Source organism: Scardinius erythrophthalmus (assembly GCF_964197995.2).
Source record: "Scardinius erythrophthalmus genome assembly, chromosome: 13".
In the NCBI taxonomy this organism is placed as follows: domain Eukaryota; kingdom Metazoa; phylum Chordata; class Actinopteri; order Cypriniformes; family Leuciscidae; genus Scardinius; species Scardinius erythrophthalmus.
Window position 1 is genome coordinate 9,776,621 of NC_138233.1, and position 13,926 is coordinate 9,790,546.

Genomic DNA, 13,926 nt, shown 5'->3' on the forward strand with positions numbered 1-13,926 from the left:
CGGTTGAAATCTAATTTGCCCAAGTAACGGTTTTAATTATTATCGATGCTAAAAAAGTTAATATTTTTGTGGAACCAGTGATACATTTTTCTCAGGATTCTTCAAAAAGTACCACATTCATTTGAAATAGAAATGTTTTGAAGTATTATAAATGTCTTTATTGTCACTTTCGACCAATTTAATGCATCCTTCCTGAGCCTAGAAGTATTAATTTCCTTCAAAAAAACAAAAGCACTCCAAACTGTTGAAGGGTAGAGCACTTGAAAAAACGTTTCAAATCTACCGGCGACTCCGCTCCCGTGGCCTTATGGGATAGCAAAGTTTCTATTGTATAATGGAATAATTTCATAAACCCTTGCATTTTTTCCTCTGCATAATCCACCCATCAAAAATCAATGAACTGAAAACGGCGTAAACTAGATCTATAAAACTGTATTTTATACATGACAGGCATTTATATTCTGCAGAAATCTGTGGGCGCGATTCTGTGTGGGTCTGATTATAAGGCACACAGCACTCTGTGTATGAATTTATACTGCAAATGCACAGATCAGACAAGGGCTCATAATGCGGATCAAAGCATATTTTCAGCATTTCTCCGCAGAGAGCTGATCTCTTAATGAGGGTAGAAAAAGGTCAGAGCTAGCGATTTAATGCTTCAAACTGCACTTCATTAGCAAGTTCACACAGTTCTTTACCTGGACCTTTTCATGTTCTCATCATCCGGGTCCTGCACTGAGGGAAGCAGGAGAGATACCAATCAGACCAACCATTAGACACACACACACACACAAAAAAAATTCCACGGCCAAGGTCTGCACAATGCTACAAAACACTTGAGGATTGCTGCTTTTAAAGGAACTACCTATCACCTTTCAACACGAGAGTCAATCCCGTGAGATGTACAGGAACGGTACGGCAACAATGGTTGACTGAACACATCTTTCCTACCACTTACACGAGAGCAAATCACAGCCACGCAGGCTCTAGATCGCATAAAGGAGAAAATCTCAGCCATAACCCTTTAAGCTATGGATAGACGACATTTCCCACTTCTTTATGATCTCAATCTCAATATCAGATCAGCAGCTGAGTCCTCTAGGACATGCTTTCATACCCTCCTACACTAAGATTAGTCCCTGCCACCAAGTAAAAAAGGGATTTAGGAGGGGAGTTTTTTTTTTTATTTATTTATTTTTTTACTTCGGAACAGGGCTGGGAGATACAACTGTATATAGTGTACCGCAGTAAATACACCATGCAATAAAAAAAAAAATTACAAAAAGTAGAAAATACTACTTTAACAGCTTCAATATTTTATAATTGGAGTTGTATGCATGTACGTACGGAGCTGGAACGATAGAATGATGGATGGGTGGAATTGGATGGGATAGGTATGAATTTGAGTTGAATTTCTGGAGCAAACCATCTCGTGATATACCACGGTATAAATAGTTTTAATTCACGTTTAAAGTTTTTGTTCATAACTCCTGTCCCTACTTAGGAATGTCTTTTTCCACATTACTTCACAGAATACTGACTCCCTGAGAAATGATCTTTCCAAAGAAACCCATTGACACTAATGAGCTTAGATGCTGAAAAGCCCAAATGAGAAGCAACTGCTCTGAGAGGAGTATACGGCGATGACAGGCTGTGGTCTGCATGTGTCTGACTTACTGAAGTCAGTGCCTGTGAGCTGGGCCAGGATTCGGAAAGAGCGAGACTGGGTGGTGCCGGTGCGCGGCTGCCAATCCTCCGTATCCTGGATCAGTCTCTTCTTACTGCGATCGTTGGGGATGAAGCAGGCCATGTTTTCCACCCGCAGACCGTGCCTGGAGACATGAGCCCTTCGTGACCTCTCTCATTCACCACAGCAAACCACCAAAAACAGACAAATGGCTTCACATAATGCGTGCAGCACAAGAAGAGACGACTACACCAAACAAAGCGAGGGAACGTGCTGTACATGAGGATCCGGAAAAAAATCTGTTTTTTCTGGGGTGCATACATTCCTTTACAAAAACTCATCATGGTAACCAAAGTTTCTGACAAAATAGAGTAGTTACATTTGCTACAACACCAAGTTACCTCAGATCTATTAGAGTAACTATACTATTATGGTGCAAAAATTAGCATTGTAAAATTTAGTAAGGTGATGTTTTAGTGCCAGGTTTTTCAACCAGGGGTGCCTTAAATAGTACCCCCTATTTAAGGCATAGTTACATAAGATAGTTAACCCCCCACCCCCCACAATGTTTATATTGTGAATAAAAGCCTAAATAAAATCTATTCATCATATAAAGAGATTGTGTCTCTTCAGAAGTCTTGGATTAAACCTTTAAATTCATATGGATTTATTTTACAATCTCTTAATGAACATTTTGAAGCATCAGATTTTTAGGTACATAGAATTTTAGTTTGTGTTTCGAAGATGAACAAAAGCCTTATGGATTTGAAACAACATAAGGGTGAGGAATGATGACAATTTCCATTTTTTTGGGTGCACTATCCTAAGTGTATACTAAGTAAGTAAATACTAAGGTATTTGATGGGGTCCATGGAGAAGAAGGGCTATAGATGGTTTAAAAATGTATTTATTTCATTTAACAATTAAATGTTCCTTATTTAAGCCAACCATTATTTTTAATAGTAATTAATATTCATATTTTATTTGTGTAATGTTAATAGTGCTTCAGCTTGTTTCCTAGTGCAGCTTTATTAAACCTGGCATTTACTTTGAATATTGTTGGCTCTGTGACAAAAACGTTGCTTTGGATAGAATCGTAAGAGTCTTAAATCAAAGTTATTATTCAAAATAGTATTAATCAGTTTAAATAATGTAGTAAAAATATATCAGAGAAAATCTTTTTTTTTCGTACTGGCGTCTGTGGGTTGGCTGAGAGTCTGGTGGGAGGGTCTAGAATGATTGAAAACCCTGTTTTTCACACATCAGAGTCATAACTACATGCACACAAAATAATCAATCAAAACACCCACGAAATGTGATTTCTATTCAGGCTCCACATCATTGCTTCATGCTCTAATGAAGTCGCTCAAAGTGCACGACTACATTTGCTAATAGTTTCAAACGACCCAGATAAAGTGCCTTGTTTCAATACAGTTCAACTCCTGAGTGAAAAAGCAATGAAACATGGACTGATGTCGTCAAAAGCAAGAGTTTATTAGTGAGGTCAGCGGCAGGTCTAAGTTCTTTTAGCTAGTGCATTAGAGCCACAAGCATTCAGCACTTACTTCCCCTCAGGGTACAACTCCTCATAGAAGGCTTCTCCTCTAATGAACGGGAGAGTGAAGGAAGACAGAAAAAAAACAGGATGGAGAAAAAAGAAAAAGGAGCACAAATAACAATAGAGAGGAAGAGTGGGAGGAGTACAACAAAGAACACAACAACAGTGTCCATTAAAGCAGCCTGACTTCACACCGAGTGAATGGAGACTGTCCACTGCGCTCTGAAATATCAACGCTGGAATAAAGCTGTACATTTACAATCCCGGAGTGAATAATTACAGATTGAGACGGCAGTTTAGATGTGAGAAATCTGCCGTCTCCTAAAGCCAATACTGCAACAATGCAGGCTTGGGAAAAAGGAAAGATAAATTAAATTTAGGGAAACAAATATATGAAAACGGATAGAGGCTGAGCCACAGGGCTGGGATTTGATGGCCAAAAACAATAATTGCACACATTTTTCAGAGCAGGAGGGAAATAAGGAAAGGCATTACTAACTTGTCAAGAACTTCCATCTGTGGAATGACAAAGGAGATTAAAAAAAGAGAGGAGAAGAGAAAATCGTTTAGAAATAAATCACACAGAGCATTTAGAAATACATGATGCAGAGACAAACAAAGCAAATTGTGGGTTTCTAGTGGTGAAAAGCATCACAGCGTGCGTTAAGTAACACAACAGAAAACGTGGAAACATGAGCTGTGCCTCCTGTTAAATAAGTTAAATGATTCTGTTCTATAACTTTTAATGTGCTTTTATTATTTAAGATATCCCTGCAACTTTTGCCAAACATGACAAGCACTAGATCAAACTGACACTGAATCTGGCTTTACGCCATTAAACCAACATCACCCTAAATACATGGTTCCTAAAAGATTTATGTGTTTTCCAGTCGTCTGTGACAACTGAATACAATCATTTCAATTCCTAGCCAGTGAATCATTAAGTATTTTAAAGTTGAGCAAGTAGAAAATATCCAATCATTATAAAAAAAATAAAAAAACAGTAATGAATTACTATATTTTATTAACTTACTAGGGGACTTTTTAAAAACATATCCAGAAAAATGCATATATATATATATACACACACTCTAACTTTTTAGAAAGACATCTCTTATGCTCAAAGCTACATTTATTTGATCATAAATACAGTGAAAACGGTATTATTGTGAATTATAATTACAATTTAAAATAACTGTTTTTTGTTTGAATATATTTTAAAATAGTAATTTATTCCTGTCATGATAAAGCTGAAATTGCAGCATCATTGCTCCAGTCTTCAGTGTCACATGATCCTTCAGAAAATCATTCTGATTTGATCATTTGCTGCTGAATAAACATATCTGTGCTGTGCTGCTTAATATTCTTGTGGAAATTGTGATATATTTTGAAACAGGATTCTTCATAAGAACAGCATTTATTTAAAATATAAATATTTTGTTATATTATAAGTGGCTTTACTGTTACTTTACATACTGTCAATACGAGAATGAATTTCTTTCTTTTTAAAAAAATTAATAAATAAATCTTACTGACCCCAAACTTTTGAACATTAGTGTATATTACGAAATACATAATAGAATATAATACTTTTGATTTGAAAACTTCAGGCATTTTTCAAATCTCAGAAGTTGGTACCATTCCACAAACACTGCAAGCAATAGTGCCCCTTAGAGTGAAGAGCTGTAAAAACAAGCTTGTAGGCGTGCGGTGCAGTAAACATGCTCAGAATGCTGACGTGACTGTGTGATCTCCAGAGAACACGGAGACCTCAGTGCTGGATCGCACAAAAAAAAAAAAAAAAAAAAAACACACACAATCGCAACACTCCAGCAGCCGAGCTCAGATTCAGACTCCTTCCCTACACTACACTCCAGAAATTGTTCCCAAAATCCAACTTAAGTTCAAGGCTTCTGAATAAAACAATGAGGACATCTATTTAAATAAAACATCAGCTTCATGCAATTTGTTTGTGAGGAAACTTCTGTTAAGGTGGATTACAGTACAGGAGCTTTTCCGAGTAAGGCCGTTAAGTAATTCAGCACCGGGGCCGTAACGGCATTTTGAGGGCTCAGCAGATTTTATGGGAGGGTCTGGACTCTATAAACAGCAACAGACAACATCAAGCCCTGGCCTAAAGACAGACTTCAACCTTCTCAACCTGGCCAGATCAACACCTTAGACCTTCACAAACTCCTTCATGTGTTTATGTTAAATAAAAAATAAAAAACACCACAACTTTACTGTCTTTAACTCCACCGGACTTGACGGCAAACATCTGTTGTTTTTATCAGCTTAAATAAAAGTGCTCGTTAAAATGCTGGACCCTGGCGGAAAAGAGGAGCAGAATGTCCCTGCAAAGGGATGATAAAGAGGTGGAGAGGAAAACAGATGAAGACGGCGTGTTCGAGCGGGTCCCAGAACAGCCTGGTCACCGGGGTGGCGATGCAACCGCCCGTTCCAACAAGGAAAACAGACACAGCTGCTTAACGCCATATCGTTTATTACAAGCACGCACAATAAATCCGGAAAAACACTAAAGAGCAGACTCTTGAACTCACTGACCCCAAACCTCACTGCAGAAACGCAACACAGAGTGTCGACTTAAAACTGTCAGACTAGTTGCGAAATGTCAAATCGTGCAGACTGCATTTTAATTAAATAAATATATGTGCAACTATCACCAGAATATACTATATATTGTATTATTTTTATTAAATACTCCATTTCTTATTTTACAGTACAACAGTTACAATATTTCTTATTTTGTTTAATGTGTTATTGAATAAATCACAATAATAAAAAACATATTTTATATATATATAAATTATATATATATATATATATATATATTAGTTACTGTTAATTTATATATATATATATTTTTTTATTGTGTTACTGAATAAATCATAATAATAATAAAAACATACATTATATATACATTATATATATATATATATATGTGTATATGTATATGTATATGTGTATATATATATAGGCTCAAAAACTATGGTTTAATTTATTTGTTATTAATTTATTTTTCCAGCTGCTTACAAGAAAATAACCCCACTCATTTTAGAATTATTATTTCTTTCCAAATATAGCTATATAAGTCCTCTGGTAAACATTCATGTATTTCTTTATATCGCAATATATACAGTACCAGTCACAAGTTTGGAAACATTACTATTTTTAATGTTTTTGAAAGAAGTCTCTTATGCTCATCAAGCCTGCAGTTAAAAAAAAGTAATATTATGAAATATTATTACAATTTAAAATAATGGTTCTCTTTTTTAATATATTTTAAAATGTAATTTATTTTTGTGATGCAAAGTTGAATTTTCATCAGCAAGTACTCCAGTCTTTGGTGTCTTATGATCCTTCAGAATCATTCTAATATGCTGATTTGATACTCAGTTATTATCAATGATGGAAACAGTTGTGCTGTTTAATATATATTTTTGGAATACTTTTTTCAGGATTCATTGATGAGTAAAACGTTAACAGCATCTATTCATAAAAACAGCATTTATTCAAAATAAAAACATCTCTAACAATATAAATCGTTACCATCACCTTTTATCAATTTAACGCATCCTTGTTGAATTAAAGTACTAATTTCTTAAAAAAAAGAGAATGGTTTGAATGGTAGTGTATATTGTTACAAAAGATTTCTATTCTAAATAAATACAGTTCTTTTTAACTTTTTATTCATCAAATAATCCTGAAAAAAAGGTTAAAATCTCAGGTTATAAAAAAAAATACTAAGCAGCACAACTGTTTCCAACATTGATCATAAATCATCATATTAGAATGATTTCTGAAGGATCATAAGACACCAAAGACTGGAGTACTTGCTGATGAAAATTCAGCTTTGCATCACAAAAATAAATTACATTTTAAAGTATATTAAAAAAGAGAACCATTATTTTAAATTGTAATAATATTTCATAATATTACTGTTTATTTTTATTTTTTTTTACTGCAGGCTTGATGAGCATAAGAGACTTCTTTCAAAAACATTAAAAATAGTAATGTTTCCAAACTTTTGACTGGTACTGTATGTCAGAAAAGTAAACATCACAATGTCAGTTTTATTTTTCCAATATCGTGCAGCCCAATTTCAGAGCTAGCATCCAGACAACTCACGCTCACCGTGAATTCTGGGAGCTGCGGGCATTCTTACCCATCACTGAGGTATTGCTGCATCATTAGAAACATGCAGCCTTGGGTATGATGAGGCTCATTATTGTGGACTAAGCTCATCAAGCAGGTCCCGTGGCGATCAAAGCCCGCATTAAAGACAGATTATGAGCCTGAGTCTCGGTTGGAGACCTGGCTGGCTGGTCACCTACCCATTGTGAGGCTGCGGCGTGCTGCTGGGCACCTGCGAGTTGAAGTTAGGCTTGGGGGCGTACGACACTGGCTTGATGACAGGCCCCTTGCTGCCATTGCCAAAAGCTGCGGAGAACGGCCGCGCCATCTTGTTTATGGCTGTGCTCGGTGCAAACGAGTACTTGGGCTGACTGGATGCAGGTGCGAGTGAATCCTGAGTGTGGAGAAAGACAGTGCAAAGCAACACCATGCATGTCAGATCATGCACACACACACACACACATACACACTATTTCATAAACTCCAGTTGCACCACAGGTGAATGCACAGTCCCAGATACGGTTTAATAGTTAATCCTCTGCAAATGAGAGGATTAACTGGTGGGAAAAAAGGTGAGAATTGTCTTCATGTCTTTTCACAGCAAATTATGGAGCACAGAGAAAGTGGAGGGGGATTGTTTGAGAAGTGTGAACACACCCTGGGCACAAATATTTATCTTGAGATCAGGCCAAGGTCCGGCTTAAAGGACCTACTTCATTTTACCTGTACTTTGTACCTGAATGGGTCGAAAGGAAAAGTATAACTGTCTGATATGACTAGAATTATAACAGGCACTGTTGCAGATACCCATGCTATGATCTATTGCAGCCACACGAGGGCGTGGTTTCTCCCATTCAGATTCAGAGTTTTATTTTGCATTTGCATTGTGGAAGGAGATACAATCTGATTAATTATTAATGCTACATTTTCTTTTTATTTGCCCAGCCAACACTTTCACTGACCCAACTATAAAATAAAAAATATACATTTTATTTTTAACTTGTTGATAATTTTTAATAAACATTTCTTTCGAAAGTTTTAAATATAGTTGTCATATGTGTGTATGTCAAAATATATAAATATAAGTAATATAAATTATATGAAAATACAAATATAAAATAGTTTATTAAGCTTTTAATTTGAAATTCTAGCTATAATGTATCCAGCTATAAAATCCATAAAGGCTAAATTAATTTACAGCATGTGCAAATGGCGTACTGGGAAAATGTGCATTTAGCCTGGTTTTGTGCATTCTGTGGCAATGCAAATTCAATCAAACCAAAAACTGCTTAAGGGAAGTTTTAAGCAAGACGTTTAACATTAGAATCAGACAGGCAAATAGACAAACCACCCAAACTTCCGCAATATAGTGCAACCAGTCCACAAAAGCTAACAGAACCATGAAACTTACATGAGAATGAGTTATGAATGAATTATGAAGCATTGTGTATTTGAGATACAAGTATGTGTGTGGGGGTTAACTTAGATATGCTTTGGGGACAAAGTAGTGCCAAGAAAGGAGCGAAATCTGACACAAAAAAATATTAAAATAATAATCCTTTGGGAAGTACAAGGATGAACTTGTACTTGAAAAAAATTATTCATAAATAGCAAATGTTTGCAAAAGTTCTTCCAGGGTCTAGTTGTAGTTACATATACATTATATATATATATATATATATATATATATATATATATATATATATATATATATATATATATATATATATATATATATATATATATATATATATATATATATATATATATATATATATATATATATATATATATATATAATTATATATATATATATATATAATTTTATATTTAAAGTAATATATTTTATATTATATGGTATGCTCATATGATATTTAGCTAGCAAGGTATACATGTGAGTGTGAGTGTGTGTGCTCAGTCCTGAAGTATTCAAAGCAGCGAGAACTTGAGAACAGATCTAAATATCAGATATCAGGAGCTGGTTGAGTGTTCTTGCGAAAGCTTTGCAGTTCTGTCAGACAGAAGAGAAAAAGGGTAACCGCCTTACCTTCTGCTCTCCTCCGGCAGGATGAAAAGCTCTGCAGAGAGACAATTAGAGAATGAATTCACTTACGCTCGTTCATAAAATGACTCATTTCACTGCAATGTTTAAAATGTTAACTAAAGAGAGTCTAATGGATGAACACATTTGTGTTTAATTCAACAAGTCTCATGATGAACTCATTTGTGCCAAATTCAACAAGTCTCATGATGGGAATTCAATTGGTTCTTTCTGGCTCCCAAATCCCATTTTATCAGTCTGAATGGAATGTTGCAGCTGTATCTGTGGATAAATACCTGATGTCTGTCCAAATGTTTCTGAATAGACACACGTGACTCAAACATGTGGAATAGCAACGAATCAGATGTGGATAAGAAAAAAAATATGTAGTTATTAAGGTCACAAACACTTAAAGTTGGCATTAAAACACCTTTTCAAAGTTTTTTTTTTTCTCTTGTGCTCATTCTCTTAAAGGGATAGTTTAAAAAAAATGAAAAATGAAAAACCCAAAAATGAAAATTCTGTCAGTAATTATTCAACCTCATGTTGTTCCAACCCCGTAAGGATATTTATTATTTATATATTTATAATATTCGGAACACAAATTAAGATATTTTTTATGAAATTTGAGGGCTGGATCACTTCTCTATAGGCTTCTATGGGATCGAAACTTGCCGGCCCAGAAAAGTTAGTAAAACATCGTTAATATAGTCCAAGTGACTACAGTGGCTCAACCACAAGTTTATCAAGCGACGAGAATACTTTTTGTATAAACTTTTCTAGGCTGGGAAGTTTCGATCCCTTACAAGCCTATGGAGGAGTGATCCAGCTCTCAGATTTCATCAATAATATCTTAATTTGTGTTCCGGTGTTGGAACAACATGAGGGTGAGTATTACTGACAGAATTTTCATTTTTGGGTGAACTAACCCTTTAACAATTAAGACCAGTCTATAGTACCCCAAAGTACAATGGTATTACCACTCAAAACCATCACTGTACTGAAGATAGTCACTGTAGTCTGTCCAAAACTGGACTGTCAAGGTTAGTTTGACTGGGCTGGAAAAAATGTTGCATTCCATCATCGGCCTCCCTATGAGTCTGGATTTCCTGTGCCTATACACCACTTCCTGTGACAGTGATGGTGTCCTTTTGCACAGTGGCCTGCTTACAGATAACAGCTCAGAGAGAAAATGTAGAAGAAAACAGCACAACCCAGGCTGTTTTACAAAAGTGATACGGTCCAGGAAATGAACTTGGTCCATTGCAACTGACAATGGTGTAAATGCAATATATTTTCCCACAAGCAAAATAAATCAACAATGCAATGTTTTCCTAAAATGTATTATACCCACTTTCCTTCAATTTAAGATGGAATTAAAACTTATGACAATTAAAAAATAAATATGCAGAAAATCAACATGAAATTGAATTAGCAAGTCGTATTACATCCAATACACAACATATTTCCAGACAACCTGTATTACACAACCTAAAACAGTAGTTTAAGGAAAACAGCTGGCTTTTGGTTAATAGTCTGTGTGTGGCTGTTCCACACAGCTGTTCAGCTGACATTACATGTAACCCTGTTTCAGTGGCAACTGGCAAGAGCAAGCTATTGTACTTCAACAAAAGATTAAGACGACAAACGTTGAGACAAATCAAATCGGATTTCACATTGAACTGAATGCTTTAAACAAACACTTCACTAACCAAAAACACACAGGAAGGGCGAACTAGGACAATGAACTAAAGCAATGCCTCTAAAAAGAGACTTTATGTGTTAAAGAACCCTCGCAAACCACAACTGAAGAGGTTGCCCAAACGGCTATGTAAACCAAAAACGACACCACCCTCTGTAATAAAAGCATATCCCAGAGTAAATACAGACATGTTCAGACATTTGTCTTCCAGTATGTCTTTCCATGGGATGCAAACACTGTAATTTATGTGTGATTCACAACAACAGACAGATACACTGACATGTCTGACAACCAAAGCACCCAAAACAATAGTCAAGATACTAGACATCTATCGGCAAACTGGGCAAAGGGGTAATTATGAACACTGATAAACAGATGTTTTCACAGTTACGTCAAAACAAACTCCACAAAAATGTCAAGAAATGACATCATTTAACCATCAGCAAAATGACTCATAAGGACACGCCCACTTTCATTCACACCTCCAATCAGCTCACTGCATTCAAACAAATTGGGGCCTGTGACAAAGAGATGTCTGGAGAATCGGCTAGTCTCTGCATCGGCAATATTTTATGACAGAATCAAACTCATTCATTTATGTCCTCCTTCATACCATACCAGCTTTCATATCCAGGTGAATCTCACTAAGAAATGTATGCATCATATTTCACCACAAAATGGAGAACAAGAGAGGAAATTATAGTAGTTTGCATAAAGAAAATTATGCCTACTTTAGAACCATTTAAGACCATCATTCTCACAAATTTGCATTACTATAATTTTAAGGGGGGACTAATTCTTCTGATTACAAAATAATATTTTTTTTGTCTTCATTTCATTACTACAATGATGTATACTAGCAAATATACTTAAAAAAAACACATGAAATATGTATTTAGTTACTAAAAAAAGGAATGTCTGCGCTTAATGAAATACAGTGTATATATATATATATATTAATAGGTTACTTAATAGGGTGCATTTTGTTTATGCAAAATTACATAAATAATAATTTAACAAATATAAATACAAAATAAAAACAAGCTACTTAAAAATGTACACTGTGATTATGTTAAAAATCTACAAAATCTATATAATGAGCGAGTATATCATGAATCCATCTTTTCCTAAATCACTACGGTACACCTATAATAAGTGCTTATATTTGGAGTATTTTAGACTGAGCAGGATAACCGCTGCGGTGTAGCCCAGTATCTGCGTGACTCGTCATGGACATAAACAGAGAGAAGTAACTCTGGCTACAATGTTCTTCCACAAGACTCATGCCGTTTTGTTTTTTAACCGCTAGAGCATCGAAAGTTACATAGTGTACCTTTAATTACTATATAAAATATACTATACACAAATTTCTGGGTGAAATATGACCCCGACTGTGTCCGAAATCAAATCCTTCCCTACTATATTGTATGTGAAAAACATTACACCACAAGAGTAGTACGTCAGAATACATAGTATTCAAAAAACAGTAGGCAAAAAGTCCCAGGAGATTCTGAAGTGCGCATTCGATGGACACTTTACTATCCCATGAGGCCACGGGAGAGGATTTGTAAATGCCAGTGAAGCGATGCAACTGATGCTGGTAGGTCACATGACATTAACAATATAGTACATCCGAATACTAAATAAAACATTTTTTCACGGTCACAAGGTAAATTGAAATTCAGATGCAACCTACTCTGTGCATGCCTGTCTTGACAGTTTTCATGAGATTTGCCAGTGAAAAGAGACAAACAGTTTTACATATAATGCAAAGTCATGCAAATACTGTTTGAGCTAAGCCATGTATTATCGAGGGGATGCAATTCTAATAACTCAAGTGCAAGTTTGTATCCGTCTTCTCTTAAACAGGCCATTACTAACCGCTACAAGCGCTTACCTATGTGATGACATTTAAATGATTCTCGCACACCTAAAAAAGGAAGAAAACCACATTCATAACTGCGGTTTGGCCCATTAAACAGGCTCTTCGTCATCTTGTGTTGATCACAGGGACGGCTTAATGACAGAGCAGGAAGGAGTGCATCTGTCACTCTGCAGCTAGACTCCTCTTTTCCCATTACTCATCTCTTAACCACATACACTAGACTCTTTCCACCAGTAGCTCCTCTTCTGTCTGAGTAAGGTCCATTAGCTTTCCTTTTTAGGGCCCTTTCTGCAGCTTCCCAAAAGGAGTGCAATATAAGCGATTTGAGAATTGTGTCCCGAGGCATTGGAGTTTTCCCATCTCCAAGCTGAAAAGTAAAGGGCAACTCAAGTCACAGAGTTATCACTCTGTCTCCAGCTTATCTGCTCTACCTTTAGCCCAGGGTCATCTGAGCCACCGGACAGTTTTATTACACAGCATGACAGTGAATTTATAAGATTTGTTCTATGTATTTAATACCTGCCTTAAAATCTATTTGCACAACACAAGAGGCCTAAAGATCAAGAGGCCATTTAATTCAGCTTAAATGCCACACAAGGTCCCACGCAACACAACGGCTATGGAAAAATGGAAAAGACCTTTTCATTTGGTATATTTGAAATTTGAAATGTATTTTTAGGAGGATAACCCCTTGAGATGAGGCATCACGTTTTGAATCTCAAAATATCTTTATAGATCTGCACTCTAGACACATTTTTGGGCCAAATTAGATTGAATTAGGGACTAGGGGTGGGCGATATGGCAAAAATATCATATCACGATTTTTTTCAGGAAAATCACGATTAACGATTTTATCACGATTCTTTTTATGTTGGTTTTACTATTTTGTGACTTAGCA

The 13,926-nt window shown here is 35.7% G+C and overlaps 1 protein-coding gene across 1 annotated transcript in view; it reads right to left on the bottom strand.

Moving 5' to 3' along the window:
- pdlim7 (PDZ and LIM domain 7) overlaps positions 1-13,926 on the bottom strand; it is a 44,453-nt gene that overhangs the window by 14,214 nt on the left and 16,313 nt on the right. Inside the window, exons 4-8 of the mRNA XM_081383128.1 lie at positions 9,448-9,478; positions 3,745-3,761; positions 3,253-3,291; positions 1,678-1,832; positions 699-735 (exon numbers count right to left, since the gene is read on the bottom strand). Of these exons, the coding sequence (XP_081239254.1) occupies positions 699-735; positions 1,678-1,832; positions 3,253-3,291; positions 3,745-3,761; positions 9,448-9,478 (279 nt within the window). The remainder of the gene's footprint in view (positions 1-698; positions 736-1,677; positions 1,833-3,252; positions 3,292-3,744; positions 3,762-9,447; positions 9,479-13,926) is intronic.